General features: G+C 53.4%; 1 protein-coding gene across 1 annotated transcript in view; it reads right to left on the bottom strand.

Annotated features, from left to right (window-relative positions):
• The window catches only part of PIK3R5 (phosphoinositide-3-kinase regulatory subunit 5), a 29477-nt gene extending 11693 nt beyond the window's left edge, over positions 1–17784 (bottom strand). Inside the window, exons 1-9 of the mRNA XM_027691868.1 lie at positions 17702–17784; positions 16038–16147; positions 7226–7326; positions 5767–5835; positions 4902–5040; positions 2556–2625; positions 1232–1406; positions 545–698; positions 10–93 (exon numbers count right to left, since the gene is read on the bottom strand). Coding sequence (XP_027547669.1) covers positions 10–93; positions 545–698; positions 1232–1406; positions 2556–2625; positions 4902–5040; positions 5767–5835; positions 7226–7326; positions 16038–16134 — 889 coding nt within the window. The 5' untranslated portion in view covers positions 16135–16147; positions 17702–17784. The remainder of the gene's footprint in view (positions 1–9; positions 94–544; positions 699–1231; positions 1407–2555; positions 2626–4901; positions 5041–5766; positions 5836–7225; positions 7327–16037; positions 16148–17701) is intronic.
• Positions 17785–18167: the final 383 nt, after the last annotated feature.

Here is an 18167-nt window from a genome sequence, read left to right as displayed (position 1 = left end):
TCCACTTACCGAAGTTATCCTGGTCCCAGCTGTACGTGTAGCAGCGGGCAGCAGGGATGGGGATGGTGTGGAGCTTGTGGGGCTGAGCCTCACCTGGGAAGAGAGGAAGGAGAAGACTTAGTTTCCAAGGACCCCCAACACCACCCCTGCCAGCCTCTCCTGGCCAGTGGGAGATGCCACCCACCCCACATACACATTTTGGGCAGCTCAGGTCATGCTGAACACCAATGATGCCAGTCACACGCAAAGGGGATGAGGGGACATTCCACACCTCTAAGAGCCATCAGACATCACAGCTACCAGCGATTTCTGATTTAATGTTTTCATCTCGCCCATAAAGGCTGGACAATTCGTTTTGTTGCTGTTTTAATGAAACCCTTTCTGGCTCATTGCATGGTTACGAAGCAGGACCTGGGTTGGTGCTTTTTTTTGTTGTAGTGTTTTCGCTCGGTTGAAACTTTGTGCAAAATGTTTGCTGCTGCTGCTGCAGGGGCTGAGCCTGCAGAACACCCTGGAGAAAAGAGGGGCCTGGGGGGTTTCTCACCCGTGATGGCAGGAAAGGAGGCGGCCCCAGCGATGTCCCTGAGCACAGCCTGGAGCCGCTCCCGGGCCAGCCCGGGGTCGCTGCTGGCGGCCGCGACCTCCTGCGCGTCAGCGGCACTGGAGTAGATCTCCGACAGCTCTTCCAGCGTCTTGGACTGGGGGAGCAGAGCCAAGGTGAGAGACTGAGGGGTTCCCTCCACACAGGCAACACACAGGTCCTTGGGCAGGATCACGAACTGGGTAACTCTCTCCCTCCACCGCCCTCTACCCCCTTTCAAGTCACCCAAAACTTTAGCGAAGGAAATAAAAGCGTGTTTGAAAACACCCAAGGGGTTTTCTTCAAAATTTTTTGCCTCTCCTCCAAGTGTTTCTCCGGTCAAACAAACACTTTTGCTGCACTTCAAATCTGGGGGCCCTTCCTCTCTACACTTAGGGATGGAGAGGAACAGGGTAAAAGGCAAGGAGGAACAGGGTAAAAGGCAAGTGACCCACATACACTTCACAAAACCCAAGTGCAGACCTCAGGTCTGACCTGAGAAGTGAAAGACATGTGTTTTTCCTACAAGAAGTGTTATCAAAACTTCTTTTCTTTTGCCAATTATGTACTATTTTGGTCAGGAAATCCGGCAGCCAACTGCACGAAACTGCTCTCAGTGGCATCCCCAAAGCCGGGGCTGTCCCAGCCTACCTTCAGGAGGTGGTGCAGGCTGTCCAGGTCACAGCAGGTGCCAAAGTTGGCCTGGTAGAGGTGCTCGAGGAGCAGGACGAGCGTGGCGTGCTGGGGGTGCTCACTGGCACTCAGCTTCTCGGCGATGGAGAGGAACTCACTCTGCACCTCGGAGCGGTTGAGCAGCAGCACCGTCCTGGGGACAAGGGGACACCAGTTAGGCCAGGCTTGGACACTGGTGGTGAACCCCAGACAGGGCTCCAGCCCAGCAGCCAGTTGCCCTAAGTGGACACGGGATGAAGTGGGACATGAGAGTGGCCCCCAAACTATCTTTCTCCTGCAAGATGCAGGTCAGAGGAGAAGCTTTAAGGAGAAGAACCACGTTCTTCAGCTGCATTTTTGCTCCAGACCACAACATGAACATCCACAGGCTTTGAATTTCCAAACCTGCAGCCCAGACAGCATGTGCTTCTGTTCATGGAGAATAGCACTAAGTGTCCACTGAGCAAAACCAGCTCTGAATTAAGGATGTGCTGGGGTGTGCTTGGATCTAGAAAGCTCAGGCAACGGGCACAAGCTTCCAATAAGCCCAGAGTTCAGGAACTGGACTTGATGATCCTTGTGGGTCCCTTCCAACACAGGAACCTGTGCCAGGTTTTCAGGGCTCTTTATGAAAATACAGCCAATACACCAGCACTGCTGGGTGAGATAAGGGTGCAGATCCAGGGCTGCACGGCATGAGTGGACAAGCCAAAAGAGAAGGACACTCCTCCTGCACAGAGTGGCTGTGCCTGAAGGACTGTCCCTGGGGCTGGGCCTGAGCCAGGACAGCAGACACCACTCAGGCTCATTTCCCTATTTACAAATGAGGTGCCCTGGTAGGGAAAAAGGTTCAGCCCTCAAACAAGGAGCAAAGTCTAACTTGTGCTCAGAGCTGCAAGGTTTTCATTCAGCCCTGCACTGGGACTGGGATGGACTTGCTTCTGACCCCTGTTGGGGTGGTGGCTCCCAAACTCGCAGATCACAGCATTTCCCAGCTGTTCTCCAATGTGTGCTGAGATCAGCAGCTCCCTGTGGAGGAGACTTTGCCTTCCCCAGCTGTTGTCACCCAGATCTGCAGCCCTAGAGTTCAGCAGCCCTGCGGGATAACTGGCTTGGGGAGCCCACAGACCTAGTCCCACGGCTGTGGAAATGCTACAGCCACTCTCCTCATCCCTTCCCACAGCTCAGCCCAACTATCTAGCCTTTCTCCCCAGGACCCACCACGACCCCTTTGAGATGCTGCTCAGTGTCAGAGCGTGGGGGTGCCACAGAGGGGACCAGCAGTGCCCATGGTCACACTCACACAGTGGAGCTCTGGTAGTTCTTCACAGGCAGCCCCTGCTCTGTCCTCACCAGCCTCTGGAAAGTGATCCCTGGGGAAAGAGCACAGGACATGAGGAATGGAACCACTGCAGACTGTTCTGCCTCAACAGCACATTGACTTTGCCTCCCAGTGTAGTGTAGACATGGCTGAGTTGCTGCTTGGAATGGGAATGGCCCCACCAGAAGTCCTCACAGAGACAAGACACAGCCACAGTGTAAAGAGACCAGCCCAGGAACAAGGAAGCTTGGGAGGTAAAGGGTAAAAGCCCAGGGAAAACAACGGATGGGATAGGAGAACTGCTCCACCTCCAGTCCCTTCTGCTCCACTGCTAATGTGGGATGGGAATTCCATGGATATTTGGCAGCTTTTCCCACTTGCTTTAGCCCCCCAGGCCCTTGATGTCACTTATGGACAGGAGGTCACTGCCACCTTCCCTCCCACAGGTGGAGCCCAGACTGGTCCCAGCAGGAGAGAGGCTGGTGTGGGCAGCCACAGCCCTGGATGCCTCCCTGGGATTGTCCCCAGGATGCCATTGGGAACCCAAACCAGGACATCAGATGGATCTGCACTGGGTGGGAACAGCAAAGCCAGTGTCTCCCCCAAACAGCAGGACTGGGGCACATCTTGGGAAAGACCTTACAGCATCAACAAGATCCTGCCCCCTTATCAGTGCAGGCAGCCACATCCCAACCCAGCTCAGCAGCCTGGGAGCAGCACTCAAGGGGGGCTCAGGTTGATAACACAGCAGGATTTACCCTTCTTGCAGAGGCACCAGCCCCAGCGAGCAGATCAAAGCTATTGCATTCTTGGCAAATATTGACAACATCTTGTTCTCAGTTAATATTTACCCTCATCTCAATAAAAAGCTTTTGCTTCAGCCTCCCAGCAGGTCACAGAGGCCATGCAACAAGCCTGGAAGAGCCTGTAAGGCCCTGGCCAGCTTACCAGGACTGGACACGCTCTTGCTGGCTCTGGCTCCAGCTGAGGGGAGAGGCCACGGTGAGGGGCAGCACTGGGCTCCCCAGCCACTGCAGCCAGTCCCTCCCACATGGCATCTGGGGCAGGGGTGGGGGAATCCATTATGCTCACAGGAGGGAAAGTTTTTGGACCAAAGCTCACACAGCACTGGGCACTGGTGATGGTGGTGATGGCACAAGAGCAGGGGGTAGCAGCCCCCCCTCCCCAGCACTGGAGCCTTCCAGCAGTGTGTAAAACAGCCCTGACTCAGCCAGACCCTGCCTGGTGGCCATGGCCATTTATGCTGGGGGTAAAGCAGCCATTCCAGCACTCACAATGCACAGGGTTTGGGGTTTTTTTTCATCCTTTTGTTCCTTTGAAAGCACATTTCATCCCACCTAGATCCACAAGCTCCCATCTCACAGGATGCTGCTGCCATGACAGAGACCCTGCATTTCACATCCTCATCAGGGCTCTCTGAAGCAGCTTCCCAGTCTGAGGAGGTGGGGAGCACCCCCAGCCTCAGCCACAGCCCACATCTCCCTCCAAGGCCTCTCAAACCCTCCTCAGAGTCAGTCTTGCTGCCATGGCCCTGCACAGGATTAAACATGGGCTGGAATCTGCTCTGTGTGATAACAGCTCTTCAAAAGCCACCAAAAGACTGGGAGATTAGGAAAAAGGGCCTTTTAGAAATAATTGGAAGAGCTGCTCCATTGGGAACAACAGGACATCTAGGAGGAGTCCTTAATTAAGGGGAGCACTGCTGCTGCTGCTGGATGTGGCCAGAGCTGTATCACAAGGTGGTGTCTGGGCTGTAAAGAACGAGCCAGGGAGTCCCTCAGCCCTATGGAAATCTCCACGCAAGGGCAGGCCCGGAGGCTCCAGCCACCTTGATGCCAATGAATAGACTCACTGTTATCACCCCAGTTGCACCACTGAGCATCTCAAACAAAGGCCAGGGCTGGGAGAGAGCAGCCAGCACGTGCTCTGCCATGGAAAAGACCCACCAGACTGAAAGGCAGCCAGGAAATAGTTACCCATTTTGCTAATTCCCTGAGCTGGGAGTCCCCAGGATGCTCCCACCACCTTGGCAGCCACCAAAAGCACCACCCTGCCCTGCTCCTCCAGGGGAGTCTGGTCTCACCCTGTGCTGGACCACATCCTGAGGATGGAGGGCAGAGTCCTCACCTCCTGGGAAAACTGAGGTTTGGGATGCCCAAGGTAACTGGGGATACCACGCTCACAGGATTCATGAAGCAAGTGGGGAATGTGAGACAGCAACACCAGGGGAGCAAACACGGGCAGTGGAGGCAGAGGGGGTTTCTGGGAAAGCAGTGGCAGCAGCACATGCAGGGCAGGAGTGCTCACCAGGGGCCCTCAGCTCATTGCTGATGAAGGTGAGCAGCTCACGGAAGATGTCACAGTAGGGCACAGGCCAGGTCAGGAAGCTGTGGTACACACTGGCAGCTTTCAGGAGCAGGTCGGAGCCCGGCGGGAAGTGAGGAGCCTGCGGGGGACAGGGAGACACGGTCAGAAAGGGAGCAAGGACACAAACTCGAGGGGTTAGGCTGGAAGTGGGAGGAGGAAAAGCAAAGCAGAGGTTCACCCTATGATACCCCATTTTCTCCCAAGGAAGGGTCGAAGGATTTCCACTGGGCACAGCTCCAAGAGAGCTCCTTCCGCTCTGCACCTTCCCAACCTCCCGGCTGTGGCTCACGTGCCAAAGCCTATATATAAATTCCTTTTTAACCACCACAGACACATACAGATGAATTGCATTACAGCCTGTGCTTTTGCAGGATCTGGCAGCAATGATTTCCTTGGGATAATGATGCATTGTGCTAGTAATAATAATAATAAAAAAAGTACTTCCTGTGAAGGCTCCGCTCCTTCTTTTCATTCATACTGCCAATGTATTTTGCACAAGTATAAGGGGTAATGAAAAAATTTTCCTTCTCTGCATAGAGATATTGTCCATCTCCCTTTCTGATTAGCCCACCCTTTAAAAAATAGCTTAAACATCCTGAAGCTCATTTTTTTTCACTCAGCTTGTGCAATGGTTGTTTGATCTTGATCCCTATAGACTCGTACGGAATCTTTTTGTGAGATGAACTGATCAAAGCAGGCCGTGGGGTTTCAGACAAAGCCACCCTGATTTCAGGGACTGCTCCATGTGGCTCCATGGCCTCCCTGGGGCTGGGATCCAGCTCCATGCAGCAGCCTCAGCACTTACATAGAGGACGGCGGAGTAGAAGAGCAGAGCCAGGGGCGTCACCAGGTCGTAGTCGCACTTCTCCTGCACCTGTAGGAAACAGCCCAAGGGCGGGAGGATGAGCTGGGCTGTTTGCCATGAGCAACACCCAAAAGGATCCTTGGAGGTACCAGGGGACTCCCCAGCAGTGCAGCCAAGTACCCAACCTGCACCACCACACCACCGTGTCCAGCAAATTCCCTCATCCCGACAGGAAAACAATCCCTAAAGCCCCACTAATCCACACCAATGGGACAGAGAGATAAGCACAACCTCCTGCTCTGCCTCTGCTCAGATCTGGCCAAGCTCCCAGCCCTTTGATGTTCCTGATCCTTGCATGAAATTCCATGGAAGTGCCTCAAAGCAGGCAGCCAGGAGAGGCAGGGAGGCAGCCCAACTCCTGCAAACAGCTTGCAAAGCTTGGCAGCACAGTGAAATCCATGTATTTCCATCCCAGGCTTTGCCAGGGAATACCCAGCAGAACTATTTCACCGAGGGACACAGTGATAGCTCAAGGATGCACTTGCAGACAGTCTCTCCTTGTTCATGAGCACAGCACAAAGTGCAATAAACCCCTACAATAAACCCTAATGTAATAAACCACTCTCTGCAACAAAATCAATACCAACCATTACAAAAATACATAAATGAACGTAACCAAACTGTGCTAAACTTAACTGCTATCAGCTCTGCAGCCTTTCTTCCCTAAAAAATGAAAGGCAGCATTTACCCCATCACATGAATCCCAGTGCTGGGGATTTAGGAAACACATCACCGTTTCCTGCCACATCAAGGGATTCCTCCAAGGCCTTCCCTGCCGCAGCCTGGGATGACCCTGCTCAACCAACGATGCCTTGAGGTTCTCTGGCACATGATGGGACCACAGCAGGTCAACAGATTGGCCCCACTGCCATTTCACCTCCCTGATGTGCCTCACCCCACTGTCACCTGCTGGGCTGCAAACCCCATCCATGGTCCTCAGTGTCGCAGCTCCACAGGAAGCCCGGCAGGGACACAGAGAAGTTTCCATCAAAAACAACAGGAACCTTTCAATTTGCTCTGCTCTGGACCAGCAGCTCCCAGTTGATGGCTGGGGAAGGCCTGGGGAAGGCTGGCTCTATCCATGCAGCCCCACAGTGCCTCGAGCAGCACTTTGGGGAGTCAAAACCCACCCCTGTGGATCTGCAGTGCTGCCCAAAGAACAGATATCGTAGCTGGGCTTTTCCCTTGTGGTTCTCATGTGGGAGACACAGCATTACTCCCACCAGAGTTCTGTACCTGCTGACATAGCACCACCTGACCCCAAGTCCTGGGGCTCCAGCAATACTTTACCGCAACCCAAAATCACCCAGCAAGCTCAGCAAAACTCCATTTTGGGCAAGCCACAGAGCCAACCATGTCTCAAAGCCCGCAGTCCTCCCTGACAGGCCCCCCAACTCACCTCTTTGGTCTTGCCAAGGATCTTCTCCACGAGAATGAGGTAGTTGCCAGCGTCTCGGCTCACCAGCTCCTGCAGGCTCCAGCAGTTCAGGCATAGCCCTGCTGTGGGGGACACAGAGCCACTGTCACAGCCCCCATTCAAGGAGGTCACAAGAGGGACAAACAATGGGAAGGGGTCAGGGAGGAAGGTGTTGACCACAGGCATCAGATTACAGCAGAAGAAAAAACCTCACAGACAGATCTGACCTCAAACAATGGTGCTTGTCTCGGCAGCACCGCTTCGTACCTGAGCACCTTTGTGTTCTCACAGCCCAACACATCCAGCCTGGCTGGATGCCTCTCCCCAGGTGCCAGCTGGGTATCTGACACTCCAGAGCTGCCACGTGCATGTGCAGAGGCCAGAGGGATGTGCCTGGCATGGGTGGAACCCACGTTCCTTCTGCCCAGGCACAGACAACCCACCAGTGCGACCCCTTGCCCTGCAGCCCCCTGGCTCAAACGCCCCAGATGCACAATCCCAACTATAAACTCACTCAAATCTTGCCAAATTCAGCTTCCTGTCAGCAGACATTCAATCCCCTCCAGCTGCATCACACCCGTGCAGCTTCCCCGGGCCCTGGAGATGCACCAACACAGCAGCACCACAGCAGTCAGCAGATACAAATCTGCGCTGCTGTCAAGCCTGCCCGGCATTTAGTCCATCTCTTGGCACCTTCAAATTTTCATTAAATCTCTTAAAACCCCACCAGAAGATTAGTCAGAGTGAAAGAAGAGAATTGCCATGCAAAGGGATGGTGGGTCCTTCACCCCAGTCGATTGAAACCCCCCGACCTCCTTCCCCCAGACTTCTGCTGGGATCCGACTGGTGACAATGGCCCAAGGTGTTTCCCGACGTTCTTCTCAGCGGTCAGGGCCACCTCCCAGAGGGCCTTAGAGGAAATGATCTGTGTGAAGGCTGTCAGGCCGCCTCCATTCATCCCAGCCCCACATCCCAGGGGAGGAGGAGGTGCCTGCTGGCTGCCGGCAGTCCAGGATCTGCAGAGCAAGGAGTGAGCAGCACCCCCTCCTCCCCTTCTCCCTCCTCCTTCCCAGGGACCTGGGTACCCCACACAGCCCCAGGGAGAAATGTTATGGGGAAACTTCAAGCAAACAGCCTAACAAATACCTGGGAAAGGCCCACATTGGCATGTCCCCCATCCTGCATTGCTATGGATTTTTTCAGCCGAATGGGATGCAGGGTGGACACTACACAGCTCACCTGCAGCCCACGGCACAGTTCAGGGGGTGCTGGAACTGGGGCTCTCCCAGTCTCAGCTCAAAAGAGAAACCAAGATCAAGAGAGCATCTCTCACTGCAGAGAAGAGGTGCTAAAGATCAGAGAGGAAAAATAATATAAATCAGATGGATTTCACTCACACGGTCTATTAAGTGGCCCAGGACAAAATCACCAACCCAAGCTGGAGCAGGGAAGAGAACATCACGAGCTGGCACGAGACAGCAGTTCAGCACAAACCTAGGGATCACATTGTCCGGCCCTCAAACATTATTCCCAACTGCAGAGGCTACAGATTCATCAAACACAGACATGTCATAAAAATACCTTTACACACCTTCTAGGTGCTAAGCAAGAGGAATTTAAACCAGGGGAGAGGGCGACATGGCCCAGTGGGAGAAGACCAATGTCAAGACAAGCAAAACTAGTGCTGAGGTTGCAAAACCAGACTTGTAGACAAGTGTTTGCTCACCAGGCCATGCACTATTTCTGTGGCTTTATGCCAGGCTTGTAGCTGAATTAACAGGGCAGGAGACTTCCCCTGGGGAAATCCCCTGGGCTGCCACACAACTTTTTACTTTCAATGAATCAACATTTTCCAGTGGAGAAAAGATCCCTCTGGAAAGTTTCCAAGCAGCTCAGATGCACTTTCTAATTTGCCTCCTGTACTCGCAGTATCTTACTGGGTTTGCTGACACCCACCAAGATACTGTGGTATCTTGTCAGTGAGGGAACAGCCCCAGTGACCCAGGAACTCAGCAATGCTCCAGTTTTCCTTTGAGCCACTTCCATAAACCAGCGGATGCCACAAAGCCACAGATCCGCTGGGGTGACTCCAGCAGGTTGCCCAAATAAATCAATATTGTCCCAGAGCGTGGCATCCTCCAGGGAAAGCTCCTGCACCTGGGAGATAGTCAAGTAAGCAACTGGCCCAGCAGAAGTGGTCAGAGCTGCCGGGAGCTTTGCTGACCTCGGCAAGAAGTCTCTGGGCTCATGTGGTGCCTTGAAAAAACCCATCCTGCTCCAGCTGGGAGGATTACTTATCTTAGAGCCCCTTCCAGTGCCTAGAGGGGCTCCAAGAGAGCTGGAGAGGGACTTGGGACAAGGGCCTGAAACAACAGGACAAGGGGAATGGCTTCCCACTGGCAGAGGGCAGGGTTAGATGGGATATTGGGAAGAAATTCTTCCCTGTGAGGGTGGTGAGGGACTGGCACAGGTTGCCCAGAGAAGCTGTGGCCGTCCCAGCCCTGGAGTTTCCAAAACCAGGTTGGACAGGGTTTGGAGCAACCTGGACTAGAGAAGGTGTCCCCGCCCATGGCAGGGCATGGAATGAGATGAGCTTTAAGCTCCCTCCCAACCCAAACCATTCCATGATTCTTTCACCTGTGAGACTCTGGCCCTGCTACACTGCCAAGGGCAAAGCCTGGCCATGGGGAGCAGGATCCATGACAGTGGTGGGGCTGATCTCACTGGGGAACATCTCCCAGCGAGGAGAACACCGCATCCTGCACGACCATAACCACAAACACCAACAGCCCAGCACGACATGGGCTCTTTCCTTCCTCTCCCTTGTAGCGAGGGAGGAGGAAACTGCGGTGGCAGCGGCTCACAGCGTCATTTGTGCTGAATGGGGCAGGGGGAGAAGCACTGGGCTACTTCCCCTGGGGGAAACTGGGGCAAACCCACTGTGGAGAGGCTGGGAGGATGGGCAGGGAGCAGGGGCAAGGGTAAAGCTCAATGGAGGCATCTTACAAACACAGCATAAAGGAACAAACATAAGAGGGAACAGCTGGAGCTGTGTCTGGGCAGTGTTAGGCTGGGTATTAGGAAAAGGTCCTTCCCCCACAGGGTGGTTGGGCACTGAACAGGCTCCCCAGGGCAGTGGTCATGGCACAAAGGCTGCCAGAGCTCAAGGAGTGTTTGGACATGTGGGGATTGTTGGGATGTCCTGTGCAGGGCCAGGAGTTGGACTCAATCCTTGTGGGTCCCTTCCAACTCAGCATATTCTGTGATTCAGACCTGAGGTCTTCTCACCCATTTTTGGGTGTTCTACAGGAGCTATGAGATGAAGCTCCAGGATACAACCAGGTATATTTGAATGATATTGCTATAATCAAATTTCTGTTCAATTCATGGACATAGCAAGGCTCTGGGATTAAGCTACTCAGTGCTGGGAAGCAGCAGGCTGCCAGGATCCGAGCTCCTAAATCTGGCACAGCTGCATTAACCAGAGACACACCAAAACAGCTGTACCCTTGCAAAAATAGTCTCAAGCACAAAACGCAGCTCGGAAATCCTGCACACAATAAACAAAGACCACACAGCAAAGCAAAGTGTCCAGCACCACCAGGCATCAGTCAGGAGGGGATCCAGACCTGGGTGGGAATTCTCTTCCCTCCTCTCACAGTGCAGGTCACAACCACCCACTTTCCCACCACTGGGAACTGAGTTAGTCCCTGCAACCGCATCCCCTGCACCCAGACCAAAAAGGTTATTGGGCAGGGAAGGTGATGCTCTTAATGTGCACAGGTTAGGCACAAAAGCCCAAGGTAACTTTAACAGCAGTAAGAAGTTCTCTCTGTCCCTCTGCAGATGTCCTGTGTCCCTGTGGGACACAGCTGGGGCTGTGGTGGCACCCGGGGACTTCATGAACTGCAGAGCAGCACTTGGCTTATTCCCAGGCCAGGGAGAGGCTGCAGCCAGGTGAGAAGGTTTCCAGACAGGTTTATTTGCAGCCACCCCTCACCTCAACATGCCCCAGCAGATGTTACACTGCTGCTCTGCTGCAACACTGAACTGTGTCACCACAAAGGGCCAGGCACAACCACCACAGGGACAACTCAGCAGAGATGTTTTACACCAGGCCAGAGCAGCACCAGAACAAAGACAAGCTGTGTCCATCCCACTGTGCCAGGTGTGCTCAAACCCAGCAGCACCAGACCATGCTGGGCACCCTCCCTGTCCCAGGGTGGACAAGGGTAGATGTGCACCGAGGGCATGTGGGAAACTTGAACCAGGCTTTCCCCTGAATTTTGCACTTGCTCTTTAATTACCAAAAAACATTTTTCACTAGGAGATGCAAGGGAGGCCCCGAGTCTGTGTGGAGGGTGCAAGGTCGGGGATGCCCTGGAGAGTCCCCAAGGCGAGTGCAGGGATGCTCCCTGCCATCACTGCAAGCAGGGGCTGAGCTCCCCATCACCCCCAGTCTGTCGAGCTGTGCCAGGTCTGGAAAGTTCTGTGTTGGAGGGAAACACTTCCAAGCCCATGGCAAGGCAGGGTTTGGAGAGCTCAGAAAGGAGCCTCTTGGCTGAGGGAAGTGGGAAGTAAAATCACACTCACAAATCCCTCAACGCCTCAAAGGAGAGCAGCCCTTTGAGACTGGCTCCAGAGGTGTTCAGATCAGCATTATAGACGCCCTTTGTACAGGCAGCACAAACCTGAACTCCACCTTCCAGCCCATAAATACAATGAATTTGTCTCAAGAGGCACAGGACACCTCCCAGCAGGGCAACGGGAAGCCCCACAGCTAAAAAACTGCTGACATCCACCCTGTCCTCATGCTCATCCATCCGGTTTTGCTTCACTAAACCAGTGACCCAGCACTATTTATTTTTTCTTAAAAGATGGAAAATGAGTCAGATTTATCTGCCAGCAACACAGGCAGCCCAGAACACATCATGTCCCCAGCTGGGAGAACCTGGGGCTGCAGCACATTGGAGCCGCAGCAAAAGCAGGACTAAGCCGTGCTTATCCCAGCATCCAACAGAGCGCGATTCCACTGAGCCCAGCGTGACACAGACCCAAAGAAAAACCTCCCTTTGGGAGAGCAAAGACCACAGCAAAGCTGCCAAGCAGGGATGGGGTGCTGGGCAGGGGCTGCACCGAGCCCCTGGTGCCGGGAGGGAGCCCGGGCACAGCACCCGCTCACGCTTTGATCGCTATCGGTGCCAAGAGCCCGGGCAGCAGCGGCCCCGTGGGCGGCCTCGGAAGGATGAGGCTTTACCATTTCTTTTCTGAGAAGTGCACCCAGATGCCCTCTTCCTCCTCCTCCTCCTCCCCCTCCCAGAGTAGCTCCTTCCTGGCCTCGTGGAGGGGGTGATATTTCCCCTCCGCTGCTCTTTGTAGTGGGCAACCCTCAAGTCAGAAAAGGAGAGAAATAAAGCAGAAATACCACATCGTGCCCAAGCTGCCCACAGCGCCTGGGCTGCGCATCAGGTGCTGGTGCTGTCCAAAGCGACACAGCTGGAGGGGTGAAAAGCAAACAGCCCCATTTCCTCCCTCCCCCAGACCCTCTCCCACCATTTCCCCTATATCCTCCCCAGAAGAAGGTGGCTCCTCCACGGGACTGCCCAGAGGAAGGGCCAACTCGCAGCAGTTTGTAAGGAGGGGCTGGAGATGCTCAAAGGACAGGGGACAGTCCAAGCCTTGCAGCCACAGCATCCCCTTGGGATACATCCTGCACTGCACATCAATCCAACCCACAGCTTCCATGTCCAAGCAGCTGCTTAGATATGGAATATGGATATCCAGCAGCAGGGTACAGGGGCACCTCCCAGGGCTGGAGCCACTCCAAGCACTTCCACTCTGGGCAGTGATTTTGGCAAGAAAACCCATGACAAGCCTGGAGAAATCAGCTCAAAGGTTAAGGTTTGCCAGGTTTAGTAACCAGTAACCACAATTCTGCACCCTGAGTTGGAAGTATTTCAGACACTGCATTTCACTACTCAGTAACGAAGCTGGAGGAGCCCCACACCAGACTGGTCCTTCCCCATGAGGGTGTTTAGATGCAATGGAACAGGATCTTAAGTTTTTCTTTTTTTAGAGCTGAGCACACTGAATTTCTGGGCACCATGTGAGACACTGTCCAGCTCACCAGTGACCTCCACCCACTCTCCCTCACCAGCATCCGTCATCCCCTCTGACCCATGTGGAGCCCTGTGGTAGATACACAACAGCTCCTTCCCAGCAGATCCCAGTGCTCCTTCCAGGCACTGAGCTGCCCTCCAGACTTCTCAGCAACTCCCATCCACCACAATCCTCTGGCCTCTCCCCCACCTCTGATTTCCAGCATGGCCATTCCCAGCAGTGCCAGCAGGCAGACCCAAGACCAGGGCTTTCCTTCACCAAAAGCTCCCTGTTTCTCTGCTCACCAGCAAGAAGTAAAATATGTTTCTTCCTTTATCACACTCTAATTTGACAACAGTCTTTCTCCTGCAACACGAACCAGGCAAACCCTGAATGGGGTCTCCATGAGGAAAAGGGAGTTGTCCTTCCAAGCACTTTTCTAACAGGGATTTTTATGAGTCACAGACAACTCCTTTTAATTTGGTCCCTCCAATAAACTCTACAGAAAGATCTTCTATTTAGACCCCAGAGCTGGCCATGGGCGTATCCAGAGTATAAATCTGGGATGGCCAAAGACTCATAACTTCTTCTCTTTGCTGACTTCACACACCTCAGCTGCTCAGTCACTTACGTGGGGGGGAAACAACGCCTCGGAAACGATTACTCACCCACTCTGGAGCAACCTCCTGTAGAATTTTCAGATAAACCATTAAATAATTTAAAAATGAACAAAACCCTAGCAAGGCCTCAGCCCAAAGAGCTGCAATGTGGTGTGTGCTATTTTGGTGCACGGAAATGGTAAAAAGGAGGGGAAAGCAAATAAATTGGGAAATAGAAGTGATGCAAGAAGTTAAAAATGAAAGAGGAGAAGGTTACGGCCCAGCTAAGAACAAGACAGAAGTATTCACTGACTACATGAGGAACAACCCTGCCACAAATAACAGTCTGGATCTGACATAGAACAGGGATAATGAAACTGTTGCTTGCAGAAGGATGTGAAACCATTTCTGCTCTGTTTTTGAAAAGCAATAGGATGCCCTGCTATGGGGTGTGGGTGCACTGTGCTCTGTTTTCCCTAAATCGTACATGTTACTGCAAATACTTCCTACTCCGACTGCAAGGGGGTAGGATGTGAAAGAGCAGCACGTTAAAACGAAGGACAGTCCCCATGGGAAGGCACTGGAAGGGTTGCCCTGGGGGCTCCCCAGCAGCAGAACCTGGGCCAGGGCACAGCAGAGCCATTAACACCCACCCAGCGCCGGTGCGGAAACGGGGAGCGCTGGTCACGCTGGAGAGTGCTGGCAAGAGCACAAATGCCTTGGATGAAAGGGGACTTTCTGATGTGTAACACGCCTGAGATTCCCCCAGGAATGCCAGGTCATTCTGCCAAACCCCGCAAAACCCACATGAAGAGCACTGAGAACCAGCAGGCGGAGAGATGAGGGGAAATCATTAGGAATGAGGAATCCCTGGGCAGCACAGCTGCCTCCAGCAGAGCCCACCACCCCCAGTCCCTGCCCTGTACAGTCTGGTCTTCGCTAATGAGCCGGAAAAATTACAAAGTCGTTCTTTAAAGGCTTCCCTAACTCAAACAGCAGCTCCAAGGGGCTGGGATTAGGAGCTTGTGAGTGACACAGGAATTGATTGATTGTAATTACAGGAAGAGGTGAGTTCTGCGGAGCACAATGACTCGCTGGGTGAGATGGGACTCCTTTGGACACGCGCTGTCACGGTGCCAAGCGCGAGGTCGCGCTTCCAGGAACCAGGAATGTAGGTCACACTTCAGGGCCTGGTTCCCAGAGCATGGGGAGATGAAAAGCACACAGGAGTCTTGGTCATAACTGCACGAACCAAGACCCCAGGTGATGCTACAGCATCACCTGGCACTGCTACAGTGGGTGTGAGGAAATGGGCATGGCAAAAGGGATTACCCTGGTATTTGGCAGCAGGTGGGACACTATTTGCATCTCTTTGTTGACTTACAGCTAAAAAGAAAAGCAGAAAGGATGTAAAGAACTGCAAAGACAAAAAGGAATCTGAATTTGACAGCTCCTCGAATTCATTTCAATTCTTTCATCCGTAAGAGGATTCAGGAGGGATTTAATTGCATCTCACAAACACGAGCATGAGGAAGAAAGGTCAAAAATTCAAAAATTACTTCTGCTCGTTGCTGCTCTGCCCTCACCATCATCATCCCAAATCCCTTTGCAGCCCTCTGAACATGGCTCACCTCTTTATGGCCACCATGGTATCTGACCCAGGTTTAAATCAAGTCAGTAACAATATCTCTGTGCTTGCTTCTGACAATGCAGCAGAGACCACACCCATGGGTTTGGGGTCCATGAGCATCAAAGCAAGGCTGGCTGACTGCACAAAGGAATCCTTCCCCCTGGTGAGCAAAGACGACTCCTCCCTCCACTCACCCATGGACAGCTGGCAACACGCACGACTTCTCTGCTGAGCCTTTACACAGGTAAGACCTAACATGACTTGTTCAGTGTCTTGGATCATCATCCTACTACAGCAAAAGGCCCAGGAAGACTGACTAGGTTGGATCCCGCATATAACTTGGAACACTGGAAGGGAAAAACGCCTCCAAACCTCCAGTAGCACCAGCAGCTCTCTCTTACCCAGGTGCCCAGGTGGGTCAGCAGATCACACAGAAGAACAAGCTCATGGTTAACAGGTCACCTACCAGCCCATCTGCTGGACACAGCATCTCTGCTAAGCCCGTGTAGACATCTTTCCAGTGCGTGGTAGATCCTGTCCTCTGTGCACGTGGTGTGCTGCATTTTAATTCATCTCCTAAAGGGGAAGAACCAGGAAGGTTAGTATTGTATACAATGTCCTTACTGAAGTGTGAGGAAGGGAGCACTGCCACGCTTCTGCTGCAGTGCAGACAAGGTGCTCCTGGTGAATCACCACCCCATTATTGCCTCGTGTCACCCCTGCCAACCCCAAAGCCAACAACACACCCCACTCTGCTGGCTTTATCTTCCCTCTGCTCCCCAGTCCCTCCCAACCTTGGCAAAGAAAAGCAGGCACACGTGTCCACGACTCAATCAGGAGAGGCAGTGGGGCCAAGGCACCCCAAACCTACTGCAGACATCTCTGCCTTCTCACAACTTCCATCTGCAGGGCAGAACGAGTCTCGCTTACGTGTCTGTGGTGAGGAGGTAATCGTGGGTTAACCTCCTTCGAAGACAAGACTGCAAGAGATTACAGCACAGATGGGAATCCCGGAACAGCCCAGGCTGGGAGTGATCTCAAAAGATCATCTGGTCCAACCTGGGAAAGGTGGCAGCAGAGTCCACACTTCTACTCCTTGCATTAGGCATGGATTGTCCTTGACACCTCTAGTGCCCACTGACAATGGTCACAAACCCACTCCAAGTGGCCAGGAAAACCACCAGCACCGTCACCTTGCTGCCACATGGCCAACGTGAAGAAAAGGTCCACGTGCCTTTGTGGCAATGCAGGAAAACCCAGAGGGGACCTCAGCCCCAACATCCGAGGACATTGTGAAACAGCGATTGCAGATCGCGGGGCTGCAGCCCCGTCACATCCCGCTGCTCCCCCACAGCCCAGGCTGCAACCTGAAACCCTGGGCTGGGGGAGGAAGATTTTGTCCCACCCCGTTCATATGCATCTGTCTGAGAGGTCTTGAACACACAAGCCATTTGCCCAGAGGATTTACTGCTCAGATCTGCCTGGCCGTGAGCAATCAAAGAGGTGACCAGGTTGAGATTCCCTCCTCCCCTGCAGTGCCAGCCTGGAGTCCAGAGGGACCCTGGGGCAGGTGTCCCTCCTCTCCCAAAGCACAGACATGGGTTCATCCCATAGACTCTTTGCTTTTTGGTTAGAGGCAACAAAAATGCACAAACATAATCCAGGAAGAAGAAACAAAAGCTTCCAATACTACAAAGCCCACCTGCTTTCACCCTGGACAGAACACTCCTGTACCAATGCCACACACCTATATAGTTCCCACAGCTACCCCAAATTCTCAGTTCTCTGCTTATTTGGTCAATGTTTGGTGCTCAGTATTCAGTGGTGGCTGCACACATGACAGCCCCCCATCTCTGCCCTGGAAGGAACCAAAGTCACTGTGATCTCAGCAAATGCTCCATGGTCCTCCCTGCTTGGTGCACTCAGCACAGCCACCTCCACCCACACTTAATTCCCAGCAAATCCCCCAAAAGGGCTCAGGAGCACTGTGCCTGGCTGTTGGGGCTCCCCAAGAGCCCAGGCACTGGGGGAGGTTGGCTCCAGCTTTGCCCCTTGGTCCTTCCTGCCCTGGAGAGAATCCACCAACAGCTCCAAACAGGTGAAAGCAAACACGCAAGAACAACCACTGACCTGCCAAATACAAGTTCTCTTTTTCACCCCAAAGAGGCTCATGGGCTCCTGCCTCGTGTCCCACTGCCACAGCCTGTTCTTATGGTCTTCACCATAAGCTTTGTCCATCCACAGTGCCCTTGTGAGGAACGCTGAGGAACGCGGTGCCACGGCTGAATGAGCGGGGAATCGCACACCAGCACCTGAGTCACAGCCTGTGGCAAGAGGAAAACGGTGACTACGAGCACTGTGTGACTCACAGGCACCCCTTACAACACCCAGCTCACAAAAAACACACCTCCCTGCACATCAGCTTGTTTTAGGGCACAGCTTGGGCCCCGGAGGGGAACCCGCTCCTCACCCCACGCCAGCCCAGCCATCCCTTCCCGCTGCCTCTCGTGTGCCAGGGAGTTCAAGGACAAAATATAACCAAGGTATTACCACAACTTTCAAAGCACAAAACACAGTCTTTGGGGGTTTTTTCCTG

This window comes from Neopelma chrysocephalum, unplaced genomic scaffold (genome assembly GCF_003984885.1).
Source record: "Neopelma chrysocephalum unplaced genomic scaffold, ASM398488v2 Primary Assembly neopelma1_84, whole genome shotgun sequence".
Taxonomy (NCBI): Eukaryota; Metazoa; Chordata; class Aves; order Passeriformes; family Pipridae; genus Neopelma; species Neopelma chrysocephalum.
Note: the sequence above shows the minus strand (reverse complement) of the source record. Positions and strands in the feature narration are given on the sequence as shown.